Below are 18,542 nucleotides of genomic sequence, written 5' to 3'. Positions count from 1 at the left end.
AGGGCACAAGATGAGCTGGAAAGGGATGAGCCACTGCCCCACGGGCCTTGCACGGCCGTGCTAAGCCTCAGGGTAGGGTAACAGAAGCAGGGACCGGGCCTGGCAGCCTGACCAGAGAAGTGTGGCCTCGTGCTGCCATCCAGGGGAGTAAGCCCTACCTTCTCTGTGAATCTCAGGGTCTGAAAGGTGACGATCAAGGATGTGCTCAGGCGTGTCCCCTAAGCCCCTGCTCTCCCCTACCTCCTTCCTCCCTGCCTGAAGGACCAGGTGAGGAGGATCTCAGGTGAGAAGGACCAACCTCTCAGAGGGTCTTATAGAGGACCCAGGTTATCAAAGGAACAGAGCAAGGATGTGACAAATTTCCCCCAAATCTTAGTGATTTAAAGCAGCCATTTCACTGTACTCGTGGAATCTGTGGGTTCAGGAATTCAGACAGGCTTATGTCTGCTCCGGGATCCTGGGGCCCCAGCTAGGAAGACTCAATGGCTGGGAACCAGGATCATCTGGAGCCCTCTTCACTCACTTGTCTGATGACCGATTCTGGCTGTCCGCTGGGATCTCAGCTGTGGCTGTGACCGAAGCACCTACACTTGGTTTCTCCAGGAGGCCTGAGCTCTCTCCTAGCCGGGCAGCCTCCGGGTGGTTGCATGTTCTCTACATGACAGCTTAGGGCACTAAAGCAAACAGTCCAGCCGACCAGATGGATTCTGGATCACCTTTTACAAAAGTCTAGCCTCAAAAGTCACTTAAAGCCACTTCTGCTGTTCTCTATTGGTCGAGGCAGTATCAGTCCAGCCGGACTAAAGGGAAGCAGACACACACTCCACCTCTTGATGGGAGGGTGGCAAGGTCGTATGATAGGAGAACATGTGGGATAGGAGACATGGTTGCAGCCACCTCTGGGACATTTGTCTGCCAGAGGGGGACAGCCTGCACCACGACTCCCAGCTCCACCCCATCCCTTGTTCAATCCAAGTCATCAGACTTGACTGATCTTCCTTCTACCCTCTCACCTAATCCCCCTTGTGGGGTGCAGAGACCCGAAGGTGAACCAGGACTGGTCCCACCCCAGAAGCTCCCTGCATGGGAGTAAGGGGGGTGCAGCCACAGAAACTGTGAGGGGTAGAGGCTGCTCTACGGGAAGAACTATGGGGTGTGGAGAAAGCACCAACCCTAGCACAGAGCAGAGGAGGCCTCCTAGGGGAGGGGCAGCCTGAGCTGAGTTTTAAAGGAAGAAGTATTAGTTATCTATTGCTGTGTTACAAATTACCCTCAAACCTAGTGGCTTGAAACAACAAACATTTATTATCTACAGTGTCTATGGACCATCAATTCAGAAACAGCTTAGTTGGGTAGCTGTGGGTCGTCGTGGCTTCTGGCTCAGTCTCTCGTGAGACTGCAGTTCAGATGTCAGCCAAGGCTGCAGTCCTCTGGTTTGATGCAGGGACTTTGGGAGCCATTCCCAAGAAGGCTCCTCCACACGTGGGTGTCTCCAGAGGACAGCTTGAGTTTCCCGAGGACATGGCTGCTGACTTCCCACAGAGGAAGTGATCCCAGAGAGAGGCCAGGGAGGAAGCCACAACGCCTTACATGATCTTGTCTCAGAAGTCATACACTATTGCTTCCAGTGTATTCTATTCCCTTTATTAGAAGCAAGTCACCAAGTCCAGCCCCGACCCCAGAGAGGAGAACTAAAGTCTATTAACTCTCCTTAACAGGAGGAATATCAAAGAATTTGTGAGAATACTTAAAACTACCACAGCAGACTGTACAAATGATAAAAATAATAATCCGATTTGAACACTTGCTCTATGCCAAGTACTTACCATGCCATTAATCTATGTAACCTTCCCAACAACCGTCTAGGGTAGGTGATAATGATTAACTCCATTTTACAGATGGGGAAAACTGAGGATCAGAGGGGCTAGGTGACTTTTCTAAGGTTGCACAGCTTGTAAAGTGGTAAGGATAAGATTCCAATCCAAGCGCTCTGACTGTAGTGCCATGCTTTTATGCTTTTTAACCAATTCCCAGCATACACACACACAGCCCTGAACCCCCAAACCTACACACCTGGGACTAGCCTAGAACCAGCAGAGCGTGAGAAATGCCCTTCCGCAGCTGTCTGGAGGGTCTCCGAGTAATTTACTTCCCGCAGAGGGACTTCCCCTGAGTAAGAACAGAGCATAGAGACAGGTACGTGGGGGGACCTGCGGCGCCCTGTAAAAGCCGGGGACCCCTAAGGATCTGGCAAATGGGGGCCCAAGCTCTCTCTTGCGGCCTCGTCAGGGGCGGCCCCACCCCTGCACCGCCCGGGGCATCGCATCTACCCGCAGACGCGCCCCGCACCCACACCCCCAACCCGCCCCCACGTCTTCTCGGGGCACCCCCTCCCCCAGGCCCTCTCCCCACCCCCACGCCCTCCCCCGCCCCTCCCGGCCGCGCCCTGCGTCCCCCACCTCTGTGCCCCTCACGTGCGGGCCCGGCGCTGCACCCCTAACCCCTGGCACGCCCCCCACCCGGTGTCTGACAGCCGGACAGCGGGATCTGCACAGCAAGTGAAATTCCCGTCGGATCGATAAAGCCGAAGCGCTGGCGGCGACGGGTCGATGGTTTTATCTGTCTCGGCCCCGCCGCGCCCGGCGCTGACAGTCCGACCGGCCGGCAAAGGCGTTCAAGGGCAGCCGCGCCCCCGCGCCCCCGCGCCCCCGCCCCCCTGCACCCCGCCCCGCCCTGCGGCCGCTGCGCCCACCCGGCTGCGGGCAGGACTGGCCGCCGCCGCCCTCGTGATTTATCTGGATTTTTAATTGGAAAAAATTTGCGAATTAATTGATTTCAGGAACTTGCCAATTAACATTGTAATTGGGTGCGTGATAAATTCCCGAGGAGCGTGTCAGCTCCCTCCGGGCGGGACAGCCTGGCCCTGCCGCCCTTGCCCCGCCCCTGCCGGGCCTCGGAGGGGGGAGGCGGGGAGGGGGCCGCCCCTGGGCTCCCGGGCTCCCGGGCTCCCGGGCTCCTCCGTCCTCCCTCCCAGCCACCGGCTCCCCGAGCTGAACGGGACCTCCAACCGGCCATTTCACAGATGGGGAAACTGAGTCCTGCAGGAGGGCGGAGCTTGCGTGTGCCTGGGCGTCCCCCACCCACCGCACGGAGCCCTCCTCCCGGGCTCTCCAGTCTCTCCTTTCCCTCCCGCCTCGTGGCCCTTCTCTTCTCTCCAGCGGCCCCCTTCCTTCTCTTACCCCGCCTTTGCCTCTCTTCCCCCACCCCTGCGGGTTGGGGAGTCTGTGGGTGCTGCTGCAGGGGCCTCTCCACCACCGGGGACGCCTCCCTCCCGCCCTCCCCCCGAAGTTCTTCAGAATGGGCCTGGTTGTTATGTGTGCCTCCTGCCTCCCTTAGTACAGAGCAGCAACCTCCTCCCACCCCCCACCCCTCACCCCCTGACCAACACCATCCCCCCACCCAGCAGGCTGTTACTTCAGACACACCTGAGGGCTCACCCAGAGAAGCAGGGACCTCTCGCTCCCAAACGAGAGCTGGCTGGTTTTCACAGACAGGCAAACGTGTACATGACATACAGGCACATGCACACCCCCACATTCCAACACACGTAGATACGCACACACATGCACCCTGAAAGAACCGCTTCCCACCCGTGCTCATTCCCACAGGGAATGGGCGCACAGACACCTACAAGGAGAAGACTCAAAACTCCTGCTGACAAGGCACTTACTTAGACTTTTCAAAGTACTTTTATTTTTTATGCTTTTAAGATTTTATTTATTTATTCATGAGAGAGAGAGAGAGAGGCAGAGTCACAGGCAGAGGGAGAAGCAGGCTCCATGCAGGGAGCCCGATGTGGGACTCAATCACGGGACCCCAGGATCATGACCCTGGCGAAAGGCAGACGCTCAACCGCTGAGCCACCTGGACGCCCCTCAAAGTACTTTTACACTTGGGATTAGAGTCTGTGCCCACGCACGCTCCTTCACCCCAGCCTCCCCTTTCTCCGTCCTGTCCAGGAGCACAAACGGACCCCAGGACTCAGCTAGTTAGAACAAGGAGGGCAAAGTTAGACTAAGGGCAGACTGTAGGGGGCTCCCAGGGCTGGAGGGTTGTCCTGGATGCAGTGGGGGTGTTAGAAGATTGCTGAGCCGCCAAGAAACTTGACCAGATTGCAGACCTGTAGGAGAATCACTCCGGAGGCCAGCGTGGAGCGTGAATCCAGGAGAGAAGCAGGAAGGCAAGTGAGGAGGTTTGGCAGGGCCAAGGGACAGATGACGAACTGACCCACTGACCTGGGACAATGGCGGTGGCAATGGGAACGGGGAAGAGGGAATGATGAGAGACTGGTGGAGGGAGAAGCAGGAGGAGGTAGCTGATTACTCACAAGGTACTCACTAGGAAGCGCTTCCCGACCTGGGTGACCCGAAGGCTGATGGTGGCAGAGAAGCAAGTTTCTGAGGAAACGAGGAGACAATGGACAGGGCTCTGCTAAACCTAAGATGTCTCTGGGATGGCGATGGGGTGGAGACTGGATGTGTGCAAAGGCCTGAGCCCCGGGACCTCTTCTGGAAGGCTTCTGGCCTCTAGGATGGGAAGCCAGCTCTCTGGTCAGTGCTTTCAAAGTGCTGAGAGGAGCCACAGGGAGGCTGGGTGACTCTAGAAAGGCGGGGTATGGAGATGGCAGTGCCCCCACCCCCACTTAAGCCTTATTTAAGGCCGGCCTCGGTGTTTGGTTGGGTAATGAACTAGATAAACAATTCCCCAAATAGATTAAAACGAAGTGTAACTTACAAAGGCGGCTGGTGATGATGGTTTATTCCCGGGCAGCACACCATTTCTTTATTTCCAAGGATAATTCAGTGTAAATCACCTTAATTAAAAGTGTCAGCCCAGCCCATGAATATTGTACTTAGGAACGCGTTTCCTGGGTCCCAGTTATAATTTAAAACCCATGGATCACTAGGCAGCGAGTGACTGAGAAGGGAGGAAATCGTTGGGGGCGGGCTGTGGAAACAGGGAGGGATGGAAAGCAGAGGAGTGGATGGGCTGGGTAGGAGCCATCTGCCTGTAGCTCTGGGGCTCGGACCTCTCCTTCCCGAGGCAGGCTTTTCACCAGCCTCCTGTCCCTGGGGCACCAAGCACACTTGGGGCGATCAGGTTGTTGGAAGAAAGGGGGGGCACTTGCGCACAGAGAGGGAAGGAGCCTGAGGCAGTACCAGTCCAACCTGAGGGAAAGGGAAGAGAATTGGCAAAAGGGAGAGGCTGGATGTTCTCCCCCTAGATGTCCTTATTTCTGCTCACCAGCAGAGGAAACTAAAGCCCAGAGCCAGTGGGATGCTCCCCAAAGTGGAGAGAGCAAAAGAACTCCAAGCTCCGTCCTCCATCCTAAGCCCCTGAGTATCTTTAGAGAAGCAGCTTGAGCAGTCGAAAAGCAGGGCTTCGGACTTGGTGCGGCAGGAACTCAAATCCCAAACCCTACGTGGACTGTGTGAACAGAGAGGTGTCATTTACCTGTTAGGCAACTTTGTAAAGTTTTTGGTGAAGATCAAAACCAGAACACATATAAAGTCCCTGGCCCACAGCTGCCAGACCCATCACATGTGGTTGGTGCACGATCATGGTTCACCCTTTCCTTTTCTGTCCCAACCTGATCCTGTTCAGACAAAGCTCAGACCTCAGGCTGGGAGTCCAGTGAGAACATTGTCACAAGGTAGATGCTTCATTTCTGTACCTGTCCAGATACAGGTGTAATGGGATGTCCATCCTTGTGGACTGAAGGGATGCTAAAAGGAATCAAGTCACCAACTAGTTGCTCCTCGAGGGCACCCAGTTTCCTCTCTGTGTCCCCATTGCCTAGATCAGGGCCTGGCAGGGCACAGGAATACAGGGACTGTTCAGGAACCAAATGGAACTGAATAGAAACCTGGTCTGGCTGTCCTCCCCAGTGTATGATGGCCACACTGTGTGATCAGACAGGCAGACAGCTCTGTTTTTACACTCAGACCTTGGCCTCAACCCTGCTGCTCAGCCTGGTGGCCCCTGCACTGTGATGCGTGTGTCTGTGTGGGTGTGTGTCCATATGTGTCTGCATGTGTGGACACCTGAGTATCTGGCTGAGTTTCAGTGCATGTGGGTATCTGTATCTATGCATGCATTTATGTGGATGTTGGGGCCTGAGCAGCTCTTCACCCACGTCTGGGTGACCGTTGTGAACGTGTCTTTATTTACAACACGTTTGAGCCTCTGGCTGTGACCACATGTGTCAGAGTGACTGTTGACAGAATTATGGACGGTGGGTATGTGAGTATTTGCCTTTACACCAGGGTTCCTCAACCTCAGCACCCTTGACATTTGGGGCCAGATAATTCTTCATTGTGAGGGGCTACCCCATACATGGTAGGATGGCCAATATCCCCTACCCACCAGGTGCCAGTAGCAAACTCCCTGCCCCCGGTCATAACGGTCAGAAAGGTCTCCAGTGGCCACAGGTCCCCCGGGCGACAACGACTGCTTTATCTGAATCTGCCTAAAAGCCTTTGCTCACATACTGGGTGTGTCTGTGTCTGCCTCTGTGGGTGCTCCCTGTGCATTTGCCCTGTGACTCCGTGCGTGCTTCGTGCATCCTGCCTTGGGTGTGTCGATGTGTCTTTTGTGCCTTACGGGTCTCTCTGTGGGTATGCCCGGCCTGCAGGGCTGGCCTGTGCAGGGGCCCGTGTGAACGGGCTGTGTCTGCCTCCTGCATGGCTCAGCCAGTGCCTCTGTGTGCACGTATTTGTATGTGTGTGTGAGTGCACGTGCGTGAATGTGTGAGCACAGATGTGGTGAGCACAGTGGGGGCAGCAGGGAGGGAGGGACAGGAACAGGGATATTAATGTTTCTGAAGTGGATCTGATTTGATACGTCTTGTTCCATTGTCAGCATCTGTTTAGCAGGGATTTGTAATACTTTGTGGCTCTGGATCACTCATGCTTAGCGCGGGATGTGGCCTTGCATACCAATTTTGTTATTAAACACAGTCCTCGCCTCCCCCACAGCCCATCCATCACCTCCCGCCCCCGCCCCCGCCTGCTCCAAGCCGCCCACCATATTTCAGGGCCCAGCTCCCGCCCGCCTGCCGCGCCCGATGCCGGAGGGCCTGGGGCTGACAAATTGAATCAGGGGGAGATCATTCCTGGCCTAACGCAGTTTGCAGCGTGTTGGAGGGAGAATTGACAAGAGCCATGTCAGCTCCATCACCCCAATCCCATAGGAGCTAAGAGCAGGCTGGGGACAGGAGGTGGAGGGAAGGGGGCATCCAGGACAAGCAAAATCCTCAGGGCTGATACCAGGAGTCAGGTAAAGCCCCCTACTCAGCGCACGAGGGAGCCCTCCATGCCTAGTGTCTCCGTCCCCCTCCCAGAGGCCAGCTCTGACCACTGGTCCCTGATGGAGGCTGAGCTAGTCAGGGCCAGCGGGGGTTGAATGGCCTTGGTGGAGCTTGGCTGAACGGGGCTGGGCTAAGCTGGCTATGCCTTCTCTTTTTGGGGTCTTCTTGCTATTCTTCTCTTGCATGCCCTGGGCAGCAAGTGGGATGGTCACCCTGTTCTCTTCTTTCTTGGCAGCAAGAATTCCCTTCTGAAGGATGCCATGGCTCCAGGCACCCCCAAGGTAGGTGGACAATTGTGTGTTTTCCTCCTACGCATCCTAACCTAGGCCTCTAGGCCTACCCATAACTGATTCCCCTTGAGGAAAAGGAGCTCTTCCTGGACCCCCCACCCCCCAGCTGTCTCCAGGGTTTGATCATCAGCCTGAGGCTTAGGGCTGCCCTGTGTGCTTGAGAGAGAGTGTGTGTGTGTGTGTGTGTGTGTGTGTGCGCGCGTGTGCGTGTGCATGTGTGTGTGTAGTCTGAGTGTGAGCCAGAGTATGTTCATCTGACTTCTTCCCCTTCCAGTCAGGACAGGGGGCAAAGCTAAGAATGACCTGGGGGCAAGGGGAACTCAGACACCAAGACCCAAAGGAGGAAAGGGAGCTGTAACACGTTAAGAAAAAATATGGAAGTGCAGGTCAAGACAGATAGGGCACAGGCCTTAGAAGCCAGACTGTGGTGTGTGGGTGTGCGTGGGTGTGCACTTTGTCCTGAGGGCAGCAGGGAGCCAGGGAGGATGTTGGGCTTCTCTGGGGGGACAGTCTGCCCCCTCTAAACAGATACTATGGGAGAGAAGTTTGAGAGCATCAGATGGAGAAAGGAAAAATGAAGGGCATGTAGCTGGCTCGAAGGAGGAGCCAGAGAGGTCTTAGCACAATGACACACGATTTGTACCAAGCACTCCCATAGGTGGCCACAGAGGCAGATGGTACTGCTTCCCCGAAGGTGATGATTTTGAGGGAGTGGGGACATGGGGAGGAGAACTAAACCCTACTCACTGAGTGTCCCCTTCCTCACCCTCGGTAAGGCAACATCCTTTCTTAAAAGTTCTCACATGACTTGCAAAGGCAGGAATCTCTGGCCCTTTTTCTAGGGAGTGAGGAGTGAGTGTTAAAGCTTCAGAAATGGATGGAATCAATCAGGAGGAGAGCCCAGAGAAATCAGAGCAAAAGCCAAGAAGAGATTCTGGGGACCCCTGCACTGGGAAGTCAAGATAAGGCGCAGGTACCAGGAAAGGGGCAGAGGAGGAACAGTCACAAGTTAGGAGGGGCACAGGAGAGCATGGTGCCCTAGGGGAGACTCCTAGGGCAGAAAAGTTCTAACACCTATGGGGTGGCCAGCAGTCAGAGAGAGAAAGTCTGGAGAAGGGGGTCACTGTATTGAGAAGCACTGGTGACATCTGAGAGGGCAGCTTGGAGGAAAGGAGCCAGAGGGATAATATTACCTCCAGGGGTTGGCCCAAGTACCCTGGAGGCCTTAGTAAGGGTGAGTGGATTTTGCACCTTCACTCAGGACATCACTCAACACAGAAAGCTGGACAGAGGAGGGGCAGAGACAGATGCAGGCCCTGCCCAAGGAAGCAAAGCCCTCCTGCCCCAAAGAGAAAAGGTGGGGGCTGCCGCACAGCTGTGGACCTTACAGGTGGGGGAGCCACACTCCGAGGTTGGCCCGGCCCCGTAGCATTCGGTGCATGTGGTCAAGCTGCCAGGTCAGCCACCACAGCTGCTGACTCCTGACACCTGAGCACGTCTGTCAGGACTAGGGAGTGGACCCCAGTGAGGCCTGTGCTCGAAAGATAAACACAGATACAACCCACGTCCATATCTAGTCCCGTGCAAACGCAGGTGCATGCACGCTGAGGTCAGAATACTGACACAGGAGGTCTTAAAACATGCGTGGATCTTGCAACTACAGACACAGGCATGTGGATAATCAGACTCCCAGGCAAGGGCCCCCAACCGCTCCTAGATTCATGCTCATGCCCCCAAAGCTGACCATCTCAGGGTCTGTCCCCCTGCCTGTAGCTGAGGCTTTAGGGAAGCAGGTCATGAGTGGAAGAGGCGTGAGGCAGAAGGTTCAAACCAGAGACTGAGAGGACAGGGAGGAGGAGGGAGGGGGGAGGAGGAGAGGGCGAGGGGGCCTTAGACAAGATTGATGGCCTCATTGCCATTAAGAAAAAAATTAGCCGGTGGCGGCTATCATATTAAAGGGTGAAGAAGCCGTGAATTATTTTCTTAAAGATCTTATCGCTTACAATGATAATTTTACCTTCCAAAAGGCCACTTTTAATGAGGCGAAGAGCCAGGCAAAAAGTCATGATTTAATGCCTGGATTTTTTTTTCAAAACACATTTTACTGCTTTTTGGTCCATGTTTAAAAAGCGCCAGTGACCTTTTTTTATTCTGCTTGCCCCAGGTATAATGCTGGGGCCTCCCAGGGCTTCTAACCTAGAGAGAATGAGAGAGAGAGAGAGAAAGCACACAAGAGCGAGCTCTCTCATGGTGGGGGGGCAGGGACCCCACATTGTTTCCCCTCCTCAGCATCCTCCCTGGGACCAGCGGAGAGGGACCTTGCCTGGAAGCCCACCTCACTGTGCCCTGGGCCTGGCGGGGTGAAGAAAGGGCTCCAAGTTGCAGGCCCTTCCCAGCTCTTGCCTCCGCCTGCTCCCTGCTCCGGGGGAGAGAGGCTGAGTCAGGGAGCCCTGCCAGACCAGCAGCTGCCCCTCCCCTCCCAGGGCCCTTGCCTGAGGATGTGCAAGCTTGGCCACCGCATGCGGGTCACATCCTAAGGCTCGGTCGGAGATGAAGGATAAATGGCTGCTCCATCTTTCCCAAATTGCTTTCTTTGGGCTGTCACTGGCGATTTGGCATGGTTTCTAGGCTGGGGAGGCCTCCTAGGGAATTGTACGCTTCCGGCTCAGGGCTGTGCAGGCTGGAGAGGGTGGGGGAAGGAAGTGGGGATTGCTTTCAGGCCTCCAGGCCCCCCGTTTGCAGCTGAACAGGCCTTGGCAAGAGCCAGCAAGTGCAGGCTGAACGTGCCATGTGGTATTTAGAATTGTGGCGCTCGCACACAATGTAAAGCAGACAGTTTATTAATCTAAACTGCAGGCGCATGTAGGAGAGGCCGCGCAGGATTGACGTGGGGGGGTTAGTTCCGCCGGGGTTCTTGCTGGGGTCACTGCCGCAGCGCAGGGATAAATGGACCCAGCGTACATCCCAAGCTGCATGCGGGAAACTCATACATACTATTTAATTTACTGTCTCCCTAGCAGGGCTGCCGCCAGTCTGTATTAGGGGCAGGCAGGGCAGCGGGTATGTGGCCTTACCCCCAGCCCTTCAGGGGGGTCCTAGAGTCTCTGTCTGCTAAGGGAGAACAAAGCCCACCGGGAGGGGGCAGGGAGTCCTGCCTCCCGTGGGGCAGAGGTCACCGGGGGTCTGGGAGGTTTGGACACTCTTGGGAGGTCCCTACCCATTCCTAGAATCAAGCCATCCTCTCCCATGACCACACCGCCAGGGCCCCAGAGACTGCCTCCCGAGGCGCAAGAGTAGTGGAGGACATGCCCTCTGCCTTCCTCTCTGCCCCTCTCCCCAAAGCTCTGTTGGACTGGAAACTCTAGGGGGCTGAACTGCAGGTCTCATTTGGCCTGAGGCGACATGTCCTCTTTCTTCTTCCAGTCCCTGTTGTTGTCTGCTTCCATCAAGAGAGAAGGAGAGTCTCCAACAGCGTCACCACACTCCTCTGCCACCGACGACCTGCACCACTCAGACAGATACCAGGTGAGGGAGGGGTGGGTGGGCAGCAGAGGGAAGCTCACACGCTGAAAGGTTAGAGGGGCTTACCTGGTGCTAACTCGTCCCTTCCTCATGGCGGGGGTGTGTGTGTAGAGAAACCTGAGCTGTATTTAGTTCTCTCTGGGTCCCCCAAGTGAACCCAGACACAGGTGTCAGGGAATGGGCCTCAACGGACGGGTTTTAAGGAGTGATGCCAAGGTCACCTGGGTTCGGGCAGCCTCTGAGCACCTCTGAAGCATCTCATTCATCAAGAGAGATCCTATGTGGTTTGGTCTAATGAGGGACCCAGAGACGTAGTCCTAAATCCCCTGAAGACTTCAGACTTTAAGACCAGGATCCTTTGAGCAAATAACTACTCAATCCGGCCAGACCTTGGTATCAGACCCAGAGAGAGAAACAAGCAGACAGGAAGGGAGTAATCACACAATCCTAAAAGATCATAGCAAGAGGGGGCCTACGGGTAACATCCTAGCTCTATATGGATCTCCTCTGTAATAGGAAAGGGAAAGAACTCCCCCAGGAACTTCTGAGGAGAGGTAGAGTCCTGCCCTTGGGAGCCTTGGTCAGATGGAAGAAAACAGAGCCCTGCTCCAAGAAACATTTGTCTAAATGGCAATGGGGCTTCTCAGGGACCCCAGTGCGAAAGGAGAAAACAGCTCTGACTTGGAAACCGTAGTCTGACATGCAAAGACAAGGCAGCAGGGCCCATAATCCTGGATAGGAGGCCTGGGTCACTGCTGGCACACAGGAAGCCTCTGTTAGAATTAGAGGTGTTCTCCTTGGACCCCCCCCCGTCCTCCCAACTGCACATCATTGTGCAGAGTTTAGAGAAGGGAGTGGACAGCAGCCTCCAAGGGTACCTCCTGTGCTGGATGCCTCTCTATAGGGGACTCAAACTCTACATGGGACCCAAAGCCCTAGCCCTGGGGAGGGAGCCCCACCCTCATAGACCTTGGTTCAAGAGAGGCAGCCAAGTCCAGCCCCTGGGGAACACAGCTCTCACCCAGACAACCCTAGTATAAGTGGAGAAATGACCCAACCTAATCTCCCTAATCTGACAGGGAGACAAGGCTCTGTACCAGAGAGTTCCACTCCAAAGGGATGGACAGAGCCCTGCCCTTAGGGGTCATCCTGCCTCCCTGTCTACTTCAGTCATGGCGTTCAGCCTCAGCACCCACCAAACTAGGAAAAGAACTGCCATCAGGCATAGGCATGGCACTAAGGTCTTCTGCGATTTAGGTTCAATCCGTATTTCCAGCTTCTATCCCTAACACTGCCCCCCGTGAGTCCTGTGGGCTATCCTCACAGAATTAATGCTAACCACTCTCTGGCTGTGCCATTCCTTTCTTGCCCGCGCTTTTACACATGCTCTTTCTTCTAATGGGACTATTTTACCCCATCACATTTCTTTTTTTTTTTTTTTTAAGATTTTATTTATTTATTCATGACAGACAGAGAGAGAGAGAGAGAGAGAGAGAGGCGGAGACACAGGCAGAGGGAGAAGCAGGCTCCATGCAGGGAGCCCGACATGGAACTTGATCCCGGGTCTCCAGGATCAGGCCCTGGTCCGAAGGCAGGCGCTAAACCGCTGAGCCACCCAGGCTGCCCCCCATCACATTTCTATTTACCCTTCAAAATCCTACCCAAAACCTGTCTCCCCTAGGAAGCCTTTCTGAATTAGCTACCCTCTTCTCATGACCCCGGTATGTCCCTATGATTGCTCTTATCATCCTATATTGATCACCTGTTCTTTTTTTTATTTTTTTTAAGGTTTTATTTATTTATTCATAGAGACACAGAGAGAGAGAGAGAGGGGGGCAGAGGCACAGGCAGAGGGAGAAGCAGGCTCCATGCAGGGAGCCGGATGTGGGACTTGATCCCAGGTCTCCAGGATCACACCCAGGCTGTAGGCGGCGCTAAACCACTGCACCACCGGGGCTGCCCTGATCACCTGTTTAGCTATATTTCCATTATTCATTGACGTATAACAAGCCATCCCAAACGTAGTGGCTTAACACAATTTATTATTTCTCATGATTTTGTTGGTTGACTGGGCCTTTGTTCATTTATGCAGTTCATTCAGCTGGAGGACTGACTACTAGGCTGAAAAGCCTCGCATTCTGGGAGATCAGGGTGCCTTGGTTCTCTTTCATGTGGCCTCCTATCCTCCAGTAGGTCAGATCAGCTTCTTTACTTGGCAGCCTCAGGGCAGTGTCACACCAAGAGGGTGAAGGCCAAAACTGCAAAGCCTCTTGAGGCCCAGACACTGGAACTCACACATTACTTGGCAAAACAAGTCGCAAAGCTAACCCATAATCAAGGGATGAGGAAATGCAGCTCTTGACAGAAGGAGCTGCAAAGAAGTGTGGCCACATTTAATCTATCACAGTGAGCATGACTGTTTCACGAGACTGGGAGTTCCTCCAAGGCAAGGACCTTGTCTCATCCTTCTTCACTCCCTTCCTGTACTCAAACGTGCTTAGCCCAGTGTCCTTGTCTTCAAGGGGTTAGATTTGCAAATAAATAATTATAGCCCAGTATTTTAAGTGCTATGACAGTTATAAATAAGTTTCTGGGACCACACAGTATAAAGAGGGACAAATCAGAGCAAGCTTCATGGAGGAGGTAACAACTGAACAGGGCTTCAGAGGACAAGTAGGAGTTCACTTTGGTGGACAAAGAAGAAAATCCGCCATTTCAAGGCAACCCTGTGTGCAAAGGACATGAGGTATAACGGAAGGATGTATTTGGGGACCTGCTGGCAGTTCCGTTTTGTTAGTGTGTAAAACACACAGGGAATTGGTAGGGGGTGAAGCTGAAAGTACCCCAGGGGCTAGCTGGGTATCCCAACCCCTGATCTTTGTACAATGCCTGGCATGTACTAGTTGATCAGTTAAGTTTGATTTTTTTTTTTTTTTAATCATCAAACTAGATTTTGAAAGTGGAGGGTAGTGGTTCCTGGTTTGGATTCCCATTTACTTAGCTTCTGCTGGGTTACCTAACCCCCTTAACCATGACCTCATTTTACCTTCATAGCAACTGTGCATGCTAGGATTCACTGCCCCCAATTCACTGCTAAGGAAACAGGCCTAGAGAGGGGATGTGGCTTTTTTGGGAACATGTAAATTAGGAGTAACAGAGTCAGAATTTGAACTGGAATCTGTCTGGCCCTGAATCCTAGATTGTTTTCCAGCTCTGCACCAGGCTCAAAGGCTTCCCACATAAACACCCTTCTCCCCTTCCCACTGGTATCTCTTGCAAGGCTAGACCCTGTGCTGGGTGACTAGATAGAGATGACCCTACCCCCAGTAGAAGGGACACACATGCAAACAATCACAATACTCAAGACCAGAGGGAAGCCAAGGGATGGGGAAAACTCGGGGGAGTTTTCAACCTTTGGGGAAAAGCGAAGCCTTCCCGGAGTCCTGAAGGGATGAACAACCATTTACCAAGCAGGGAAGATGGAGGCATGGAGGATAATTAAGTCCAGAGCCCAGACACTCAGCAAAGCTGAGTGTCAAGATGGCAAAGGAACAGAGCAAAACTGGTAGAAGAAGGAGAGTCTGAGGGAAAAAAGCAGGTCACATAAGGCCCGTGTGCCAGGCTGCAGATATTCTAGGTGGAGAATCACTGAAGGATTTAACCACGTTGCGGGGAAGGAGACGGGGTCAATCTTGCACAATACAAAGATCACATTGTGTGCAGCCTGAGGGATGGGTCGCAGGGAGAGAAACCGAAGGCCAGAAAGCCAGATGAGAGACAAATTCTGAGAGCTCAGGGACTACGAACTAGAGCAATAACATTCAAGACAGCTGCAGCCACTGAGGCTGCACGCTTCGCAAGCCTTGTGGGGGGCCCTGGGGTCACCCGGCTGACCCACACGTGGCCCCACCCCTGGAGCGGTCAGCGCCCCATAAAAATGTGTAGGAGCTACAACGAAGAGAGCGATGGAAGTACTCTAACGGGGGAGGGAAAGAATTTTGCTTAGGCCTGGAACGAGGAGTCGGAGCTGCACAGAGGTGGAGAGAACTTTGAGGAGACCTTTCAAGCTGGGCTGTCCCACATCTGCGGCCGGATTGAAGGAGGGTGGGGCCGGCGGGTGCCCCCCCCCCGGGTGCCTCCCCCCCCTCCCCCGGAACCGAGCCCCCTGGAGGGACGCGGAGCCCCCTGGCGGGACGCGGCTGGGGGGGCCTAGGCGCGCGGTGCAGGTGAACCCTCCAGAGGCTGTCCCACGGCCTCTAACAGTCCCCCCGCACCCGCAGAGAGCCCGGGGTCAGGACACTCGGTGGGATCGCCCGGAGCCACCCGGGACCCAGGCGCCCCCCCCACCCCCCAGCAGAGCGCAGGCCGCGCGGAGGCGGGGTCCCGGCCGGGGTCCGACGCGAGGCTCTGGGCCGGAAGACGCCCCGCGCGGGCAGGGGGCGCGGGGGTGGCTGGGAAGACCCGGCGGCAGCTGAACCTCGGGCCGGTAGGCTTGGCGGACGGTGGGAGGGGCCCCAGGGCGGCCCCAGCCGGTTGCTACCGGAGTACGAGCAGCTGTTTCCTAGTCCCGGTCCGGCCGCCGTGCCCCCACCCCCCCGTGAACTTTCACCCCGGCGCGCGACGGCAGCGGGTCACGTGATCAGGGCCAACATGGCCGCCGCCGCCGGTGGGAGCTGAAGTGCCGCCGCCGCCGGGCAGCCGGGGGGAATCCGCCCGCATCGCCGCCCTCGCCGGCCGGGCGGCCGCAGGGCCCAGAGCGCCAGAGACCGGGGTTGGGGCGGCACCGTGCGGCGGCCACGGGGTCCCGTTAGAGCATCCCCCGGCGGCTATGCCGAGGGCCCGGAGCGGCCGGCGGAGCAGGGGGGCCGGCGGGAGGGAGGAAGTAGGTTTGTTTACGGGCTGTTTGGGGCGGGGCAGGCGGGGCCCGGGGTCTAGTGCTGGGGCGGGGGCCAGGGCTCCAGGCCGCGCCTGACGCTATTTTTTTTTTTTCTTTTTTCTTTTTTTTTTTTTCTTTTTTTTCGCTTCTGCTCGGGATCTTCTCCCAGACCTTCCTGCGAGTGCGAGCCAACCGGCAGACCCGACTGAATGGTGAGTCTTGCCCGGCCCCTCCCACCGCCCCACCCCCGGCCTCCTCCCTCCCTCGCTGCGAGCGGCTCCAGGCTCGCCTGGGGCTCCTCGACATTGGGGCCCTTTGGCTCGGTCGCAGTCACCGCGCATGAGAACGTGCTAACCGCGGCGGCCGCCCTCAGTTTCCCCGTCTGTCTAATGGAGGTTATGGTTCCAGCTCTTGCCCACGCCTCTCTAAAGGCCTTCAAGAACCCTGGCGGGCAATAAGTACCAGAGAATGAGGAACAGGCTACACAATTCCACTCGGGAGCCCAGCTTTGAATTTGCAGACTGCTGGGACCTCACTGTACAAGCCGGCAGGGCGCTGGAAATGTTTTTCTTCCAGTTTTTAATCAGTGCCCAGTAGCGTGAATACAGCCTCTCTGCTGAGACTTGACAATGCAGTGAGATCTGGAGTTCCCACGGCAACAGGAACTAACTCGTCCCAGGGCTCTTTGAGTTATCAGTCGGCCCACATTTCACAAAGGTGATCAGCGTGGGCCCGACAGCTCTTAGAGGCCTTCTCTGAAAGGACGTCGTGTATGCACTACCTGGTGCCCCCCCCCCCCCCTTTTGGATTCAAACCTCTAGAGCATTACTATTTGCTGAACACAATTGGATGATCCTAGTTTTTTGTGCTGAGTAGGGTGTGGTACATCTGGGTGCCGGCTGCAAGGGGCTGAGGGTCTCTGGGCCAGCTGGTAAGTGAGCGAGGCTATGGACAGTCACCATCCCCAGGTCCTGCCACTTGGTTTCCGCTGCCTGGCCCAGCCCCGATCCGGGAAGAGGAAAGCTTTCGTTATGGGCTGACACCATGTTAAGCGTTATCATTATGAGGCCGCTGAGAAGAAAGTAGGAACATATTTTGTAGATAAGGAAACTGTGGTTGGAAGAAGGTGAAGGTGATTTGTTTAAAATCACGTAGCTGGATTAGTGAACCATGATTTAGACTGAAGTTTACCTCGACAGCCTGTGCTTCTGTACCCATGTCATGCTACCTCCTTAAGCAAATACAGACCTTTCCCTACCTGTGCCTTTAGTAAGCTTAGTTCAGGACTTCCAAAATGAATGGCAAGTTAAACCAAACCGACCTTGCATATCTGAGACTATTCAGGTGGTGTCCAACCCATGAGGGTGCCTTCCTGGCGTTATAAGGGACCTCCTGTTCTGAGTGGCTTGGGCAAGAACAGCGTCCAGTATCACGCTCTCCTTGGCAGTTCTGTAAGATTGATTTCTTTATTCAGTCACCAGCGTCTATCATAGGCCCTTTGAATTGGCACACTGCTCCACATGGTCTTCGAGAACTGTCAAGGTCCCTTGCCTTTCTGATGTTTAGCATCCCTTCCCCATCCCAGCACAGGCTGCAGGGTGCCATAGTGGCTCAAGCCTGAAATTCCAAGGGTTAGGATGGTCAAGGTGGAGGGATCTAGATCTTTGTCTACAAACCCAAAGAGATCACTAGAACATAGTCCCCTCTCCTGTAGTGAGAACACAGGAAATTGAAGATAAGGGTCAGGCTACAGACCAAGACTTCTCAAACTCCATGCCACCTCTGGTGGGGTGATGGCTTTCCTATTGATTTGGGTCTTTCTAGAGCTACTATTCTGGAGTTGGAGTAGCTCCCTGCCTCTCAGACTCAACAGGAAAGAGGTAGGTCCCCACGTGCACATTCTTACTGCCCTAGCACACTCAGGGATCAGTCTTTGTTGCTACTCTCAAGTCAGTGGGGGGAACTGGGGAGACCTCTTAGGACAGGAGACCATTTTAACCTGTGGAGGGAGGCCTGATTTCTTATCCTGCCTTTGCCACTTTTTAGCTACTCGAACAAGTGTCTTGTTCTCTCAGCCTTGAGTTTCTTCTGTTAAAATGGTTAATGCAACCTTGCTTTCAGGTTGAACATAGAATTAAACAAGCTACCCTTGTAAGGTATTTAATGCTGAGTCTGATACACAGCTGAAGCTCTAAATTGTAACATCAGCTTTCACCTGTGTTCCCCTCCCTAAACAGAATTCATGAGCTTTCCACCAGGGTCAGTGTCCTTGAGAAAGTTTTTCCTGGCCCTACAGGGGGGAACCTTTTTCTCCCTGGCTGGTTCCCCCACACACACACCCCCCCCATCAGTCTGATCTCAGAGTGCCTAGCTCTGCTCTTGATAGTGCATGAGGAAGGTGGCAGTCCCTTGTTTTGACCCCTTCCTGCTTCAGTGACAGGAGGGCTGCGGAGAGGGATTAGTGAGCTAATTAGAAATGATTGCA

The 18,542-nt window shown here is 54.7% G+C and overlaps 1 protein-coding gene across 6 annotated transcripts in view; it reads left to right on the top strand.

Annotated features, from left to right (window-relative positions):
- Window positions 1–18,542, top strand: part of RNF220 (ring finger protein 220) — a 234,461-nt gene that overhangs the window by 199,197 nt on the left and 16,722 nt on the right. For 5 of the 6 annotated variants that reach the window (XM_025420349.3, XM_025420343.3, XM_025420346.3 and 2 more), the window contains exons 4-6: window positions 7,605–7,650; window positions 11,083–11,184; window positions 16,227–16,269. In XM_025420349.3, coding sequence (XP_025276134.1) covers window positions 7,605–7,650; window positions 11,083–11,184; window positions 16,227–16,269 — 191 coding nt within the window. Of the gene's footprint in view, window positions 1–7,604; window positions 7,651–11,082; window positions 11,185–15,815; window positions 16,064–16,226; window positions 16,270–18,542 lie in introns of those variants that run through there. The other variant, XM_035698955.2, reaches the window with a different exon arrangement.

Source organism: Canis lupus, chromosome 15, assembly GCF_003254725.2.
Source record: "Canis lupus dingo isolate Sandy chromosome 15, ASM325472v2, whole genome shotgun sequence".
Classification (NCBI taxonomy): Eukaryota; Metazoa; Chordata; class Mammalia; order Carnivora; family Canidae; genus Canis; species Canis lupus.
This window is presented reverse-complemented; position numbering and strand designations above follow the sequence as displayed.